Raw genomic sequence first — 19,826 nt, forward strand, 5'->3', positions numbered from 1 at the left:
CATAGACTCCAGGTCTACAAAATGTATAGATTAAGCTGAAATCCCTTTGATAGACAACTCCTAACATCTGTTTTTGTGAACTTAAGCAAAACTGCTGGACAAGATCTGCATTTGATAAGATGACCAGATTTTAATGAACTAAAAAGAGTGGGGGATGGGGAAAATCATATTCTTGGATGCTGATTTCCCGAAACCTCAAAAACAAGCTTATATCCTATAACCTTTTAATAATGTAACTGTTAGGAAAGTGAGTTTAGAATGGATTTTAAAAGCAATTGACAATAATTTAAGAGGGCAAACTTAGCACAGCGGTAGTCCTGAGCTCTTATCCACACAAGCTGCAGGGTGAGGGCCTCTGCTGGCATGTAATCACTTGCTCAGCAACTTTGCTGTAATGGCTTCAAATTGCAGGCCTGAGGAAATGCTCCATAAATAGCTGCTCTTTTTTCTTGTGAAGCCTCTTCACAGACCCAGTACAACTCCACTACCAAAAATGGAGGAGTCGCCATGGACCATTTTAAAAAACAAAAATAAAAAAGTCAAGAGAACAACTAGGGATGTCCTGCTAACCATATTACTAATTGCAGAAGTATGAATCACAGTGCTAAAATCTAATTCACTGTTTAAATTCAACTTTTAGGTAACAAATTGCAAAGAACTAAATCAGTTTCTTATAATCACTCAATTTCATGAAGAGGAGGAAAAAACCACCTTGCTTTTACATGCCTTTATTAAAACAGGTAGATGCTTAGTTTTGAAATTAAATGTTTGAGAATGTCTTCATTAACTCCCAGTGAAGCAGTGATCCTCAAGTGTTCATTCATAAGCAACCTGGAAACCTAAACACATGTGGTGTGGTCACGGAAAACACTTTTGGAACGCAGAAAGAACAAACGTTCTAAAATCACTGAGTTCTCACCAATTGCGTTACTTATATTTATATGTGTATTATACACATATACAACTTAATAATTCAGATAATTTACTAGTTTGTAAATTAATAAAAATTCAATGAATAGCCAGTTAATAAAGTCAAATCTATGAGCAATAACAATACAGATTTTCCTCAACTTAATTGAATTCAGGCAGGGGGAAAAAAGCAATGTAATTAAATCAAACACAAATAGGTACCAGGAAATACCAGGTTCCATTTCTGCTATATGTTCCATGTGAGTTCATGCCTAAATTAATCTAAAGACGATGTAAAAAGAGGCAATTTTTTGATAAAATACCAGAGTCAAGTTTTAGAGGATAGTTGCAACTAGATGTCAATTCAATTCATGGTCTTGAACCATAAATGTAAATTGTAATCCCAAAGTCCATATTTTATCTAACCTTATTGAATGGTTTAAAAATAACCTGCCTGATTTGATGGCATCTCAAGAGAGAAACACTTATCAACTTATATTATTCACAAAAAATTAGATTTTACTTCTTAAGAGTACAAACTATTTTCCAGTGACATTATGTTCTACCCCGAGTATTTTAGGTCCCAGATGATCATTCACCTATTTTGAATATTATTTTTTAAAAACTTCCCGTTTAAGTGTGGTAGACTTAAAAACATGGCCACAATATTTTGCAACTTGGTACATCAAGAAACAGAGTTACTTCCCAAACAAGCCCCCTCCCATCTGTGCTGACTCTCACCAACAGAATGCAGTAACATGTGACATAAGGTAACTGTGCAGCTTTTGCATTCATCCTCTTAAAAGGCTCCCACCAATACGTAAGGAAACTTCTGTGCACACAAGAGGAGAACACAGCAAGAGACAGTCGCCTGCAAGCCAAGATAAGCCTCAGAATAAAACCTACTTTGCTGGCACCTTGATCTTGGACTTCGTAGCCTCCCTAACTGTGAGAAATACTGGGTGGTTGTTTAAGCCACCCAGTCTGTGGTTTGTTATGGCAGCCCAGCTTACTAAGACAACCAGTAACAGTAAATGACCTCCATGTGACTTACTATAAAACAGAGTTGAAATCTTAACAACCTAATATGTTTCTGTCAACTATATTCATTTCTTAATTACTAGCATTCCTGAAACTCCTAACTTCCTTCCAAAACCAAATTAAACTGAGTGTAGGTAAAGAATTCTGACTGCTCTGTGTCCCAGGAAAGTTTTATTAATAAATTTAAAATCCTAGAGTGTTTTAAAAGACAAAATTTAGTTCCCACAGTAACTTCTAATGGTGAGAAGCAGAGTACCAGATTTGCTTTACAATTTATTTTAATATAATTGATCAACAAACAAGCTCTCAAATACTTATTTGGTTTTGGTAATGTAAAATGGACTAAGCCATCTGATTATGCTTGCCTAAAACAAATTCAAAAGATTAATTTTAAAAACTCTTTAAGCTCTGGAATGTTTGTCATCAGCAGCTTTCACAAGCAACTTTAAAAATTAAAAAGTTGTAGCTTTTACACTTATTTTACTATTAATTCAATTTGTGCAATGGTATGCAAAACAAAAACAATGCATGTAGTTTTATTCACGTTGCATAATTCTAATAAAATTTACCTGATAAACAAATGAACATTAAGCTAAATTTAAACAGTACCAGAAAAATTAAAAGAATTCAACTAGCATTTTCTGACAAAGTGTCAAAAAGTAGCAAACAAAAAATCTTTAATAGGCTGTAATATCAAAATAAACTTTTAAAATGCATACAGAATACAACTGTATTTGACAATGTTCATGTAATAGATGGTCCTCACTTATGAAACATTTTTTTCAAACAGTGAATAAAACCAAGTCATTAGATGTTTTTTCAATTGTTTTGATATCAGAACTGTTTTTGTTTTTGTTTTTTTTGTTAATCCTCATCCAAGGACATCTTTTCCATTGCTTTCAAAGAGTGTGGAAGGGAGGGAGAAGAGGAGAGAGAGAAAAATAGATATGACACACTGGTTGGCTGCCTCCCACACTTACTCCAATTCGGGGGCAGGGCGCAAACCCGCAACGGAGATACATGCCCTTGTCCAGGAATCGAATTGAACCCAAGACCCTTCAGTATGCAAGCCAACACTCTAATCAATAAGCAACATAAACCATTTAAAGAACTGGTTTTTTAAATGCCCAATGTGAGAGGGCAGATTTAACTACAATTAACAGCTCATTTTAATGAAGGGAGGAGTCTCTTAAGATACAAATGTCATCCAGGTAGGAAGATCAAAGCCTTTGTTACCAGAAAACGTTTTTTTGCAGCTCAGTGTTTGCCTCCCCACCTCCTCGACCCATATTCACTGAATTGAAAATGCTAATTCCATAAGCATAACTTGAGTACCATCTCTTCACCTGAACTCCCATGGTAGTCTACTCAACTGGTACCACTTCTACAACAGAATTTTTTTTCTAAATATTCCCTTCCATGGTTACAATGCCCTCAGTAGAACTGTTATTCAATTATACCTACACAAGTATGTATTTTAAAAATAATTCTACTTATTTGAGTTTAAGAATAACCTCAAACTTATAAAATTAACTCTAGAATACACAAGGCAATACGTCTAGCATCTTTTTAGCATGAAGTTGCATTGCATTAATTTCAGGGACTGAAGGCATTAATCAGGGTGACTATCAACCAACAGACTGAAATAAATCTGCCAATGAACACATCAAGAGCTACATACATAAAACTGAACAAAGAGGACAAAATCTATCTTTACTGAGCTTATAATAGCCTCAACAGGTTCTCCAGTGAGACAGCAATGAAAAGGCAAAGATGACTTGAATGAATGGAGTCTTGAGACCCAATTCAATCCATCAATCAACTCCACGGAGTAGGACCAAGTGAATCCTTAAAATAATATCTGTTACAGCCGAAACTGGTTTGGCTCAGTGGATAGAGCGTCGGCCTGCGGACTGAAGGGTCCCGGATTCGATTCCGGTCAAGGGCAGGTACCTTGGCTGCGGGCACATCCCCGGTGGGGGGTGTGCAGGAGGCAGCTGATCGATGTTTCTCTCTCATCGATGTTTCTAGCTTTCTATCCCTCTCCCTTCCTCTCTGTAAAAATATCAATAAAATATATTTTAAAAAATAATAATAATAATATCTGTTACATAAAACTACTAGGTAGGTTTTTATGAAATCAAGACACCATTAAGCACATATAGTGAATTTTAAAAAAATAACTAAAAAAAAAAAAAGCAGACAAAAAGAAACTATATCCACATCAATGCAAGTGACCAGAACCACGTAGTTCTTGAAAAAAATCACCCTGTGTTTGAGGGAGTAGAAATAGTAAGGACACTGATAGATAAACTGTGCAAATTCTTATCTGTAATGTGATGGGCACTAACTGAAAACTTAAGAATGGGCAGGTACACAAAGGACACGCTTTGTCTTCAGAGGACCATGATGATAATATCATTGTCTGAAAACAGTGATTATATTCTGTCACCCATAAGAGGAGATTTGTACCAGTCCTAACAGGAAAGTCTGCACACCCTCCAGCTGGGAGGGGATAAAAGTGATCCTATTACATCATCTGGATCCTATCCAAACTACACAATTTCTGAAACATAACCTATATCAGTCTGAACATGTGTAGAGGAAAAACAGAAACATCTGTATTTTGGCCAACTCTTCCCCAGAGGTGGTGGTTGTTTTTTTTTTAATCTTAAAAAAAAGTTATCCAGGTGAACATGGTAAATTTTAACTGTGACCCTATCACTGGTAAGTCTTAGTTCCAGGCAGGGTCTCAGAAATCTCCATTTATTTATTTAGGTCATTCACCTTAGCAATTGACTATTTTAACAAACCTCCTTACTCTATATAGTTAACTAAAATGTATGGATTTTATTCTACTCCTCCACATTATTCAACATTTCAATGCCTTTTACAACTCCAAAGTATCCTTTTTTACAGTACCATTTAACCCTTTTCACTGATGGCCCGGGTCTGGTTTTGCATTGGTCACTTAAGATTTTGTGTGGTTTTAAAAAGGTTTGCTTCCTCTTTTCCACAAAACATTTCCATATATCTGCTTTTTAATCTAATCAAGGCAGAGATTGTTGAAAGTTAAGTCTGAAGAAATTCAACTAGAGATCAACAACAACAAAGGGTCCTATCCTAACACATCTCAGCCACCCACTCTGGGTGAATCTATTTCAACCTAAACCCAGTTTTCATGAAATTCGTAACTACTTACATTTCCATGGTTAGGGTTAGTTTATAAAGAAAATACTCTCTCTAAAATAATACTGGATGTAAATAGTAATTGAGAAAATGTTAACTTTTTTTAAAAAGTGAAAATAAAAGTAAAATTATTCTGTAAAATAAAAAAAGAAAATTCTCTTTATTAATATTATCCTATGACATTGAAAGTGGCCTGCTGAATACAGCACAGGCTACTTTTCTGAGGTATCTATTAAAAGAGCACTTGCCAGGGAAGCAACAATCTATACTAAAGTAAGTCAAGTTATATACCTTGGGGGTTAAACTACACAACAAGTATATCAATAATAACTTAGTCAATTTAGATATGCATATTTTCCTTATCTTATCATAAATGTTGATGAAAACGAGATAGAAGGAAGGAGTGTAGGAAGACACAAACATGCCAACTTTATAGAGCTGTTTTTCTTTAAAGTCCTACTTTTAAAAGCTATGTATACTAGAAAATGACATACAGATTTGATTATCTCCATTATCATATTTAAGAATAGGAAGTAAGTGTCCAGTCTCTCTCTCCACACTTTTTCATAATCCAAACTCTCTCAAAAAATTTTGTCCAATGCCCAAAGCCAACTGCCCTGATGTCCAAGTATACAGATCCCCCTTAGGGAAATCTAACACATGAAGATGTAAACTAGCAAAACTGACATTAAATGGAACAAATGTGCTTGAATTAACCATCTGCCTGGTAAAAGCATTTACTTAAGTATTATTTAAAAAATGATCCTGGCCAAAACCGGTTTGGCTCAGTGGATAGAGCGTCAGCCTGCAGACTGAAAGGTCCCAGGTTCGATTCCGGTCAAGGGCATGTAACTTGGTTGCGGGCACATCCCCAGTAGGAGGTGTGCAAGAGGCAACTGATCGATGTTTCTCTCTCATCGATGTTTCTGACTATCTATCCCTCTTCCTTCCTTTCTGTAAAAAATCAATAAAATATATTTTTAAAAAAATGATCCTGTAATATTTAAGTCAAATTATATGAAACTGTCTAGCTGTTTGGGACTTAGAAAGCTGCAACTTTACATACCAAGTCAACCTAATAACCACAAATTAGATTTACTAGTACAAAAATTGAGCCTACATACAACTTTTAAAAAGCTATCGCACACTCCCCTCCCTGGCTCAAGGAGATGGGAAATTATATGTTCCCAAGAAAGGGAGCCAGAGGCTCTAGATTCAGATACCTGGCGCAGCCAAGAGCACGGATGAAGCCCCACACTGGTCAGCCCTAAAACACCAGTGGTTAAGTCTTAACACCCATCACCACCAATGCTCTCTAGAAAGAGGACTGCAGCCCGGCCAGCATGGCTCAGAGGTTGAGCATTGACTTACGAACCAGGAGGTCACAGTTCAATTCCCAGTCAGGGCATATGCCCAGGTTGCGGGCTGGAGCCCCAGCAAGAACGTGCAGGAGACAGCCAGTCAATGATGCTCTCTAGATCTCTCTCTCTCTCTCTCTCTCTCTCTCTCTCTCTCTTCCTCTTTGAAGTCAATAAAAATATTATTTAAACAATTTTAAAAAAGAGGACTGCAGTTTTTTTCAGGAGAAACTGGCCACTATAAGAGAACCTAACTAAGATACTGACAGTTAGGGCCCCCACAACTTCAGGGCCTGGTTGGTCCCTGACCTATCACTCCAGTGAAGCTCACTTGAGACACTGAAAGTAGAAAAAAATTTAAAAAGACACACCTGCTATATCCTCAGAGAAACATTTTATTACTACTTCCATGAAATAAGAAGAGCATGTCATTAAAAGTAACAGCCCTAACCTGTTTAGCTCAGTGGACAGAGCCATTGGCCTGCAGACCAAAGGGTCCCGGGTTCGATTCTTATCAAGGGCACATACCTTGGTTGCAGGCTCCTCCCCCGCCCAGGCCCTGGTCAGGGGGCATGCAGGAGGCAACCAATCAATGTGTTTCCCTCTCTCTTCCACTTTCTCTAAAAATCAGTGGAGAAATATACTCGGGTATATTAACAAAAACAAACAAAAAAACCCCCCAAAAATGAACAAAATACACACACAAAGGAACAATGAGCTCAGAAAAGGGTCCTTGGAAATTATGAATGATAAACACCTTTGGGGGGAAGGGGTAAGTCAACTGAAAAGTTAAAAATTAAAGTTAAATCTCCCAGAAAGCATACCAACAGGCTAATAAGTGTAGGAAAAAATGGGGGTAAAGATAAGAAAATAAAAAAATTATTCTGACTAGTTATTCCAGGTAAAGAGAACAGATAAAACAGACTAGAAGAAATTATACAAGACCTGATAAAAAAAAACCTTTCCCAGGACCAAAGGAGAGTTAGGGCAACTACACTGCAAAATGTTAAGAGGGCCCAGCCAGCATGGCTCAGTGGTTGAGCATCTACCTGAACGGGGTTTCAGGCTAGATCCCCAGTGTGGGACATGCAGGAGGCAGCCAATCAATGATTATGCCATTATCACTGATGTTTCTCTCTCTCCCTCCCTCTCCCTTCCTCTCTGAAATCAATAAATACATTTTTTAAAAATTTAAGAGCCACCATTCACATTGAAGGGTTTCCAAACCATGAAATCTTTAGAATGAATAAAAAAAGGTACATACCAAGGCACACTGTGAAATTTAAGACCACCACTGCCTGCCCAAAGATAAACAAAAAAACCCAAAAAATCCCCAAGGAAGCCAAGTTGGGTTTAAATGCTCACTCAATAAGAAAACTGAAAGCTAGAATAAAACGATGCATTGATTTTAAAACACCAAGGAAAAATAACTAAATTTAATTCTACAACCAAACTGCCCTTCAAATGTTAACAGATAAAGATATTGTTAAACATAAAAGATCTCAATGATGTTACCTACCAATGTATCTATTTTCTCAGCAAATTCCTGTGGGAGAAGCCTACTTAAGCCAGCTCTACGAATGTGCAAATCAAGAAAGAGAAAAGCAACAAATAGGGTAAACAACCAACAAGAGTGAAACGGGACCTGCCAAGATGAGAGTGAAGAAACGTCCCAGTGTGAACAACATGAACATGTTATTTTTGTAATAAAAAACGTACACCTTATTAAAAAGCTGTAAAATCTGATACAGAGGGGAGGAAAAAAAGGGAGGACAGTTTCATTAACATAAAAAACAAAAGAATCTCCATTCATGCTTGTACATTAAAAAAATCCACATTTTACCCTCATCTCCTAGATCAGTGGTCGGCAAACTCAGTCAACAGAGTGGCAAACCGCGGCTCACAAGCCGCAGTTTGCCGACCACTGTCCTAGATGGTAGGTAGGTTCCTTCCCAAAGCCAGCTCCATATTACAGTCACTTCTGAATACGTGTGAAGTTAAATTTCGAACAGCTTTCTAGTCTACATTTAATTTTGTGAAAGCACATAATAGCATTCTAAAGAAAGTTGTCTTTACTCAAAACCCCAAATCAAGTAGTCTATAGTAAGCTTTCATGAATGTATCAAAAGCACATCTCTCTAAACATACTTACTGGTCAAATAAAGACCTTACTTTAAAAACAAACAAAAAACCTGCTCGCTGTAGGATAAGCAAGCAATTGCAAGAGGAAGGAAGGAGCTTTTAACAAAAAGAACCTTTCCCACCCCAAATCAGGACCCAGCTAACCACTCTAAAAGTAAAGACAGGTAAGTAATAGAGCTAGCTATAAAAAAAGCATAGTAAATATTTGGTGGAAATAAACAGCAGTATTTTAATAGATATCCCTATTTGCATTATTTTGTTAATTTGCAACATTATTCAGAAAAAATATCATTTAATGTATTAAAGATTATGATTTGGGGGTAGTAGTGCCTGGGGAAAGGTCAATGGGGGGAAAAGGAGACATATGTAATACTATATGTAATACTTTAAATAAAGAAAAAAAGATAATTCTCCTCATGCTAAAAACCAAATGAGAATTAAACTACTGATCACTTTTTCTTGTCTAAAATACTAAAAAGAGGAAAAAAAAAAAAGACCTTTATGATTTATACCAAACTTCTTTGTTTGCTTTTAGAAGGGGTCAAGCCCTACCCAAAAGAAGTGTTTCCACTGTGGCAGTACTTGTTCTCAGGAAACTTGGTGCTACAATACTTGAGCAACCAGAACCATGAAGCAATTCTTCTTCATTAAAAACAGCAATGCCCCTTTCATAGCTTGAAGTTCTGATTAATCCTAGAATCAGAAGCCCTTTTTGTAAGAACTGCATCACTTAGTAACCATAGTTATAGAACCACATGGTTCTTTCTACAGTGCTACTCAACTATTATTAAACTTTCAAGCCATAATTAATGGCTAAATTATGCTATTACTGAAGGTAGCAAATTAAGTTTGAATAATCTAAGTCATAATAACTAATTTTTAAAGTGATTTAACTTTGATTTGCCCTAAGCCTAAACTTCACTATGCATTTTGACAGCTAAAAGGTTAGGTTTAGAGGTTACCTCTTCCTCAAAGCCTTAAGGTAAAAGGCAATTCAGAGTTATTTGCATATCAGCATTACTATTTTAGGATGCCAATTCACATTATTTTTTCTAACTATAAAGTAAAATTTATTTTTCCACATTACTAGTGAGGACTGATCTCAGGATAGCAATAACATTTTTATAATGTTTCAATTATTAAAAAACTACTTGGGTTTTTTTCCTTAATAGTTAACATGAGACTTGGAGGGAGGGATATTTTTTTTTAATGTTATTTTTTAAAGAAAATTAGCCTACCATCTTGTAGCCCATTGAGAGTTTGCTGCATTTAAACATCTAGCTTGTTAACTAAACATCTTTCTTAGTTCACACTCAAAATACTCATTATTTTCCCCAGGAAATACATTAATCTCCATGTTCTATTTACTCTGTCACATCCACTATCTTCCAACTGTTTTTCTTCTGCCACTGTATTCAACAGTTCCTCCAGAGTTTTTCTGCCTAAATCATTGTGGCACTTCGGGCCATTCTTCCCTGAGATGCCCACCCACTGAGCAGAAGCAAGCATTTTTTCCCTAGAGCTGAGGGCATACTTTCATCTTCTCTCCCCACTCAACCTCAACAGCAAGAGGCTGGCCCTCCCCTCAGATAGGGAAATACTTTGTGATTATAATTTGAATTGGGGTGTTGTTTTTTTCAGCTTAATCAACATTTAATGGCAATATTACAAGCTTTTCACTTTTAAAAGGAAATCATATCAAGTTAACTTGATATAGCAAGAAACAAAACCAACACCCCCCCAAAAAAATAACTTTATTCTTTTTGAAACTGTTCCTTTTAAAAACATCTAATCTTTATTGTAGTAACAATACACATTGCATTTGTGTATAGTCTTCTGCGGGGCAAGTGTTTAGAAGCATAGATTAAATTGTAACAAGAAACAGTTTAATTCATCTTTAATTGATACATTTTAAGGTAGCTTTAATTAAAGCAGTGGAGCATTAACTTCTGAAATAACATAAAAAAGAATCAAAGCATTTATAGTGATCAATAACATCCGTAAGGCAAGTTCATTTAATGTTGTAAAACTGGCTAATTTATATTGCTGTGCAATGTTGAAAATCTCTGAACAAAATACTCTTGGATCAAGATACTCAATATAACTTTTAATCAGATCACAGCCACATGAAACCTGGAGTCTTCAAGCTTTGAAAACACTGGCCAGTACTCAGAAAGTGATAAATAGTAGAAATGAAACAAAATCTTTTAAAAATTAGAACATTATTAAAACAATGCAAATTTACAAACTTTTAAAATCACTGGATCAGATTTCTTAAATCAAAGTATAAAATCCTATATGGTACATTATATACAAGAAGTTCTTTGTACATGGTAATAGTTACAAGGTATCAGATTCAATAAAATAAATCTGAGAAAAACATTCCTTGTAACCAGAGATATTACAGAATACTAATTCAGGAAGTTATTCAGCAGCTTATAAAGAAATAGGAAGTTGTTGACCAACTACTTGAAGAACTATTTCCTGTAGGAAAACTATAAGAAAGCTGAAGAAGGCAATACTTTTCAGAGTAATAAAGAGAAATGATTTAAAAAAAATAAAAACTCAATATACAAATTTGAAGAACTTAGTTTTAAACAGTAAATTCAGTAGAACAAATATATACATAATATACAGGCTAAGCTTTTTTTTACATACTTCACAATTATACAAGAGCTTAAATATGTATCATTGATAAATGTAGGTAGAATCACCATAATTCACTTTATCACTTGTCAAATTAAGGTACAAGTCTTTTCCAGAAGATCTCATTAACCTAGGAAGAGCTTTAAAAATACCAATGGTTGCCTGTCCATAATCCTTCTTCAGTAATTACTCTGCCTTGAAACAAGATGGGCCAATTGACTTCAAAGTCATTCATCTGTGGTTACAAGGCAACAATTAGTTGCTTCCAAAGTCAACATTTATAAATTTTCAAACACATCACATCACCTTCTAAGTTTGGACCTTTTATGATCAGATTTCTTAATGACAAATATAAATCTCGATAAAGTATATACTTGATGTTATTTTTTTAATCTTCACCTGAGGATATTTTTCCATTGATTTTTGGAGAGAGGGAAAGACAGAGAGAAATATTGATGAGAGAGAAACACATCAATTGGTTGCTTCTTGCAGGCAAACACCCCGACCAAGGGCCCGGGCCGGGGCCGGGGAGTAGCTTGCAACTAAGGCCCGTGCCCTTGACTGGAATCCAACCCAGGACCCTTCAGTTGGCAGGCCGATGCTCTATTCACTAAGCCAAACAGGCTAGGGCCAAATTATATACTTGTAAGTGAAAAGTTAGTTCCAACCTAAAAAGATATTAAGATATAATTTTTCACTAGTTGTAAAATATGCAACTAATTTTTCATTCTACATTTAGCTGGCAACAAGAATTTTCTTTTTTTTTTTTTAAATATATTTTATTGATTTTTTACAGAGAGGAAGGAAGAGAGATAGTCAGAAACATCGATGAGAGAGAAACATCGATCAGCTGCCTCTTGCACACCCCCTACTGGGGATGTGCCCGCAACCAAGTTACATGCCCTTGACCGGAATCGAACCCGGGACCTCCCAGTCCGCAGGCCGACGCTCTATCCACTGAGCCAAACCGGTTTTGGCCAACAAGAATTTTCTTTAGCCACAAAAGGAAAATATGTAAGTATGGACTGCAAAGAGAGCCTGACTTTGAAACATTAAGACTCGGATAAAAATGAACTTTGACAGAAGCAACTTGGCTCCAAAAGCTTCATTCATTATCATCTTTGACTCATAGGACAGATATTAATCATTTACCCGTGCAGTACACAAAAATAAGTTATTTATGACAACTCAACGAGCCAATTATTTCATGGAAGTAGCTAACAACTGCATGTGAACTAAACTTTTCATAACTTTTCTCCAAATTGCATATTATTCATAAAGCAGACAATCTTTAGAAGAATAATACCCATCTTCCACAACCAATTCTTAGGGGCCCTCTCTATAATTCCTGACAGGTACCAGCCAACCCATGATTTTGTCTGCTTTTACTGACCAAGATCTCTCTCTCAGGGAAAACCTTCTATTTCTGAAAGGTATGATATGAGAAAATTATTCAACTGAGTCAAAAATCCTAATATTTTTTAACATATAATAAGCCTAATTTTACTTCCACATGAGTCCCTCAAAAATATTTCCCCACCCCATTTTTTTAAATTGAGGTATACATACCTCATTACATACAACATTATTCAGGTGTACAACATGATTTGGCATCTATATATATAAAAGCCTAAGTGACTGTCCGACTGTTTGACCGGTAGCTATGACGTGCAATAACCACCAGGGGGCAGACGCTCAATGCAGGAGCTGCCGAGCTGCGGTTACTTGGCAGCTGCAGTTCTTGGGTGACGCACCGGAACCAGAGAGGAGGAAGCTCGATTCCGGGTGCGTCACCCGAGAACTGCCCTCTTGCAATCTGGGACCCCTTGGGGGATGTTCAGCCTGATCCCTGCAAGCCTGGCAGAGGGACCCCACCAGTGCACAAATCCATGTACCGGGCCTCTAGTTTATACATATATACATATGTGTGTATGTGTATGTGTGTGTGTGTGTGTGTGTGTGTGTGTGTGTGTGTGTGTGTGTGTATGATCACCACAATAGTCTAGTTAACATCTGTCACCATACATAGTTACAGAATTTTTTTAAAATATATTTTTATTTATTTCAGAGAGTAAGGAAGAGGGAGAGAGAGAAACATCAATGATGAGAGAGAATCATTGATTGGCTCCCTCCTGCACACTCCCCACTGGGGATCACAACCTGGGCTTGTGCCCTTGACCAGAATCGAACCTGGGACCGTTCAGTCTGCTGGCCCACGCTCTATTCATTGAGCCAAACCAGCCAGGGCCAGAATTTTTTTTTAACTTTTAAGATTTACTCACTTAGCAACTTTCAAATAATGAAATTCAAAACTTTTGAAGAACCATCATGTTTTTCTCTCTTTTTCACAGGGTTTTTTTGTTTTTTTCTTTCCCAGGTGAGCTTCTCTCCACTCCTGCAACCATTACTCTTGTGGCATGATTTTCATGTTACTTGGCCTGGTGTACCCTCCCTGCGGGCCCGCTGGAGTGGGGTGCTCAGAGTGATGTGGTATGTGTACACACTCTTCATTAATCCATCTTTATCAAATATCTTTAAGAGAAACACTTCTCAAAGGAAGAACCATTGAAAAATAAATTATAGGACATTTATTTCTGCTCAAAACAAAAGGATTACTCAAAATGAAAATATAGGCAGATGTCACCAATAAGCAATTATTACAAAATACAAAAGACTGAGGAGAGCATAAGTGTTGCTCTTTAACCTTATACTTTCAGTGACAGAATCAACCAAAGAAAGAAGGTAAGCAGGCTATTAAGCTGTTTAAAAATCTCCCCAGGTCAGCATGTGACCCAGCAGGGAGAGGTTCAAAAAAGTACAGCCTTTCTTTTTCCGCCTAACAACCTGGTTTGTTTCCACTCTTTTTCCCTTAAAGAAACATCCTCACAGCTAGCAGCTCTTTCAATCATTTACTTTGGACGCCTGCTTGAGAAGAAATGATCTTGCTCATGCAGATGAGTTTGCCAGACTTGTGTGTACTTTCCAGTCTCAGACCCTTTATTGTTCTGGTTGAAACTTGACCCTTTGAAATGGATACCAGGACATCAGAAAACGAATTAAAAGAAGAAAAAAGTTGCAGTAAAAGGAACAAAAACTGTAGAAACTTTTCAAGATCAAATTTTTTCCTCTGCTCATCCCCTAAGCCTGTCTGTCACAAAACTGTATCTTACGTTACAAAGTAACAACCTACCCTGAGTCAATTAATATAAAATACTAAGACTCACACAATAAAACAGTATCATTAATTGTATTATCTAATCTAATAAATATATGTTACATTTGCCTTAGGAGTAGATTGCCAAGACAGATCTCAATCAAAACCGTTTTTCACTCTATTATCTCAACCTGATTAAATAGTACTAAGTAAACTACTTTTTTAAAACAACAATTTCAGTTCTGTAATAATTACTTTTAGAAAACATTTTGTACACACTTAAACAAGCCAAGCCAAACAAAAATATTAAGGTCTTATCTATAATTTCAAAGTGAGAGGGGATGAAATTTTATTTTGATATTTTCAGCTTTGATGAAATTTTACCATTTTGTTAAGCACAAGAAAGTCTGATAAAAATAACCCAATGGCCTTATTTTTACTTTTCCAAAGGAGGGATTCAATTTTGAAGACCTGCTAGTAAATTTGCCACTAAGAGGTTGTACATTAAACCTAAAAATTCTGTTTCTCTTTACATTCTGGGGGGGGGAAAAACCCTGATAAATCACATCAAACTGCGGCTACATGGTTTGTTATTTCAAATCTAAAATGCTGTAAAATTATACTCCCAAAGAAGTCCTACTATTTTGTAATTCTTCTTTACCAGTAAATTGTTTATTTAAAAAGATTAGTACTATACATAACTCATAAGGCTATGCCAGCCCTATAATTCTCACAATTTGAATTTTCTCATGGTATTCTTTCAGTTTTGAGCTAGATTAATTAATAGGTCTGGCGCAAACTCAAAATGAGAATACCCAAATTGCCACATGAGATTATTAAAAGGCTCTGAAACAAGAATCAATCAAGCTTTCAAAATTTACCCAAGCTAAAGAAGGTATTTAGATAATACCAAACTGGGAGAAAATAATTATGGAAGATTAATTGAACTTGACAGAAATATTAAGTAAAATAAAAAATAAATGGCATTTTAATTCTTGATACATTGTACTGTGTTTTCCAAAATACATTTTCCTTAGAAAACTATCTCCCTCCATTATTTTCACTTACTTTAAGAAGTATCTCTGACCAGAAGATGTCTTCGCCATCTCCCAGCCTGCTGGCAGAGGTACATCATCAGGAATTTCAAAAGAAGACTGTCGAAGGTGTTGAGCAGTGGGGGTAGCTGCTGGGCCAGAGACTACTCCTGTGGGGGTCAGTGTCCCAGGAGACACAGCTCCCAGCTGCAGTGAAGCTGGAGAGGAATGAGCTCGAACATGCTGTGGAGTCAGGGCTCCTGCAGTGCCTGCATCAGTACTGGCCTATAGGAATATTAAAATGAAATTTTTAAAACTGTTTTTAAGTAGTCCCTTTAAATTTCCTAGATAGACTTTCATTGCAACCAAATATCTAAGTACCAAAGGCAAATTTCAACATTTAATATGTGACAGAGAGGAATACAGGTATGCAGATGGATATTTTAAAAGGTTTTATGTAATTGCAATATGTACTTTTACATTTATAATTTTATTAATGAGCAATCCATTTAAGTGAATTTTCTACCCACTACACATTTGATGTGCTTTCTACATATTTTAAAGACAAGTTGTACAGAATGAATGAAACATCCCTAAAATAATAAATTTTGAATTTTAAAACCTAATTTCTATAAGGTCAATGAAGTATGGGTGCTTTCCCAAGTTTTAAAATGTTCCAGGTATAAATGTAAGCCAAGGAACATAACTGCAATTTTTCACTAGCTAATATTTAAGTAGTTAATTTTTTTCCTAAGCTAAGCCCTAAACACATGACAACTGTCATTTTTTTTCTCATCATGAACAAATGCCATCAGTAAAACAACCATCACAAGTTATATAACTTTGAATGAATGCAAAAGATTTAGAACTAGCCAAATGTTCTTAAAAGTCACCTAACGAATGAAAATTCAAATATATTATTTGTACCTAGATAATAAAGATGTCAACAGTTCAATTACAATATAACTTAAGAACTTACACACTTACACATACATATACATATGAATGAATTTACATCCAATAGTTTGTGGATATTATTTACAACCCATACACTATTCATAATTCAGTTATTTGAATTCCATTATTAGAATTAGGGATTGATTATCAAAAAGTTAGAATTTCCTAGATTCATATATGCAAGGAAGGGAGACTGGAAGCAATCAGAGAGGCATTTATGCCTTAACGTCATTGTACATTTCTGAGTTTCCAATCAGAATATATTTGAATTAGGAAATCATTAGCAAAAATAAGTCAAACTTAAAGATGCACATCACTTAAGAAACTTATTAAAAACAAACAAATCTATATTAAACCATCAATAGTATAGACTCTCGATTCCAATAATTACAGGCTGTTGTTGTTCCTTGTGATTAAGCCCCTATAAACCAATAAGCTCCTGGATATAAATTCTTGTGCAATTAGAGTATACTTTTTAGCTGCAATTGCATATAGGTGCCACAAAATGGGGAATTCAATCTCCTATGTGTATTATGCTTTCAAAACATATTAACTAGCAGCCTAACCCTGTAGTCTGTAGAGTGCAATGCCAACACACATTTTTCCCATGAGTCCAGAAACCCACTTCCAGGAGTAAAAGAAAAAGGCATAAAGTCTACTTCTTAAAAATTGAAGTATTTAGGCAAACAGCTAAATTGTTTTTTCCTTTCTCCTTCTTAACCCAGGTTTTTGCCAGCAGGTTAAGTGAGTTTCTCTGAATTCCAAAATCCCTTGGTCTGAGGCAGAAGAACATACAACAGGCTTGCAAGTGGTGGGGGAATGCGAATGGGGCGACAACTCTTCTTTTCACTCAAGTTACAGCACAAGTGAACTAACTACATCGCAGTATTTGGAAAACCAATTAACTTTTGGGCAAAGTTCCTAAGCTGAAATTTAGCCTGAAGCAAGTTCTTTTTTAAGGTTAAGAAACAAAGGAAAAACCTACACTAAACAAATCTTCTGGGACCTATCGGAATGTTAGCACTTTTTATAACAGTTTCACTTCACTGCTGCATCAAGTTGACAAAATAATCGAACGCTGTGTATGTGAAACAGTCCTGTTCATATCCTCAGTAAGAAACTAAAAAGCAATGGCGAGCCTCGAATTAGTCATCGCTTCCCAAACAGTAACTTTTAATCACAGTTGAACCAGGCAGGACTCGGCCTATGAGTCAACCTGCAATGTATTATCAAAGGCTTGTGTTAAAACCAAGGCACTGTAATGCGCAACTCAGGTCCTGCGCAACGTGCAGATGTGGCTTATTTAATCGCATTTCAGCAGACTGTAAATAATAGTCTACAACTGGGAAACCAACACGTGAACCTTCTAAGTTTGATGAGAGCGAGCCTGCCCGAGTTCCAAGGAACAAGGGAAGACAAGGGGTGAAAGCAGACTCCATAAACAACTTCCAGGAAAGTCTGGATCCTGTAATCAGAAAGGGCCGGGGCTGCAAGGAAAAGAAATGCTTTCGGGAGCGGGAGGGGGAGGAACAGCCAGAAACCGAAGGGACTGGTTCAACCCCCGCCCCTAATCAACACTGGGAAACAAGAGAACAATTATTTGACTCCCCGGGAGGCTGAAGGGGACCGAGAGGCCCTACGGAAAGGGGGATCGGGGCTCAACTTCACAAGCGCGGCCGCCGCTGGCAGCGCACCCACACGGATGCCAGGGGCGCCCCCTCCCCCACGGCGGCGGCGGCGGGAGCGAAGGTGCGGGCGCGGTGGCGGCGGCGCGCGCATTGTGCAGCCCACCGCGGCCGGCGGCTCTCCCCACCCCCTTCCTTCCTACCACCTCCCCCGCCATCCCGCCAACCTCCCGGGAACCCCAGGAAGAAAGAAAGAAAGGAAGAAGGGGAAAGCACGCCCCCCGCGGCTGCAACCGCAGAGACCAACTCCGAGCGGAAAAACAAATCTCGGCCCCGGACTCCGGGAGGAGCGGGAGCCGGGCACCGCGGCCCAGCGGGCGCCTCCCGTTTCTCCACTTCCCCGGGGACCCCCGCCGCCCCCCGCCCCGCTAGAGCTCCCGGACCCCTCCCGCCCGAGGCTGGCCGCCGCTCCCGAGCGCCCCGGCCCGGGCCGGCCAGCGGGGAAGGGGCAGAGGGGCGGCGCGGTTACCTGTCGGGAGTGGGACTTGGGCTCCGGCGGCTTGAAGAAGGAGTCCGGCAGCTTCCGGAGCCTCATGGGCACAGTCTGGGGCACGTTGGCCGTCTTGGGGTTCATGACGGCGTTGAAAAGCGCCTCCAGGTCGGTCTCCGAGTCCCCTCGGACGTGCACGATCTGGTGTCCGGCCGGGGGGGCCTGCGGTGCCGCCTGGGACCCCGGGGGTGCTGACTGCCCGGGCCCGGACGACGGGCCCTGCCCCTGCGGGGGCTGCGCGGGCGGCTGCCCCGGGCCCTGCGGGGCCGACTGAGGCGGCGGCTGCTGCCCGGGATCCATGGTTCCTGCTTCCCCGACGCGCACCCCGACCAGGCGGGCGAGGGCTCCGCCCGGCGCCCCGACTCGACGGGCCCAGACGCGAGAAGCGGCGCGGGCGGTGGGCGGGCTGCGCTGGGCGGCGGAGCGACGCTCTCTTGCTCTCAGGGCCGGGGGGCTGCGCGGCGGCCCCGCATCCCCCGCCCCGGCGCCTCCGCCCCCGCCCCGCGCCCCGGCTCCACTGGTCTGGCGGCTGCGCCTCGGGAGGGGCTGCGAGGCCGGACCCGCGGCGCCTGGGAACTTGCTCCCCTGCACTCTCTGACGGACGCGGGACAGCTAGCTGCCTGTCCCCTCCCCTTTTCTCTTCTACTTCCTTTTCTTGTTCCTTCCTTCCTCCCTTTCTTTTCCCCGCGGCGGCTGCGCCCGACTGAGACAGAAACTCGCCTCAGACGCCAAAACTAAAGTTGAGAGAACCGCCCGCCCGCGCCTCTAGCCGGCTCCGCCTCCTCCCGGCTCTTCCTTCCTCCGCGCGCCCGCCCGCACCGGATCCGGGGCCGAGGAAACTTTCCCCTGCGAGCCGCCGCATTCCTGCAGACGCCGGCCTCCGCGCCCTCCGCCGCACGTGATCGCCGCCCGGCCCGGCTCCGCTCGGTGGGGCCCAGCGCCCGAGGGCGCCCGGCCCTGCACCCTCCGCGGAGGCCAGGCTGGGTGGGAAGTCTGGTCCCCGCGGAGGACGCGGCCGCCCTTGGCCGCAGGAAGTCCAGCGCGGCCCTTGCCGGCCGGTCCTCGGGAAGTATCCCGCAGGGCTTCCAGCTCTCCCCGAGCTGCGAATTGAGGACGGGCGGGGAGGTGTAAATCCACGTCCACCCTCCCGCGGGAGCTCACCCGCACCCAGCGGAGGGCCATGCGGGGTTAAAACCTCAAGGATAGGTCGGAGTTCAATTA

General features: G+C 39.6%; 1 protein-coding gene across 9 annotated transcripts in view; it reads right to left on the bottom strand.

Annotated features, from left to right (window-relative positions):
- YAP1 (Yes1 associated transcriptional regulator) overlaps nucleotides 1-19,268 on the bottom strand; it is a 139,346-nt gene extending 120,078 nt beyond the window's left edge. For all 9 annotated transcript variants that reach the window (XM_080640019.1, XM_080640018.1, XM_080640017.1 and 6 more), the window contains exons 1-2: nucleotides 18,585-19,268; nucleotides 15,508-15,758 (exon numbers count right to left, since the gene is read on the bottom strand). In XM_080640019.1, the coding sequence (XP_080496145.1) occupies nucleotides 15,508-15,758; nucleotides 18,585-18,905 (572 nt within the window). In that variant the 5' untranslated portion in view covers nucleotides 18,906-19,268. The remainder of the gene's footprint in view (nucleotides 1-15,507; nucleotides 15,759-18,584) is intronic.
- Between the last annotated feature and the right edge of the window lie 558 nt (nucleotides 19,269-19,826).

Source organism: Plecotus auritus, assembly GCF_963455305.1.
Source record: "Plecotus auritus genome assembly, chromosome: 9".
In the NCBI taxonomy this organism is placed as follows: domain Eukaryota; kingdom Metazoa; phylum Chordata; class Mammalia; order Chiroptera; family Vespertilionidae; genus Plecotus; species Plecotus auritus.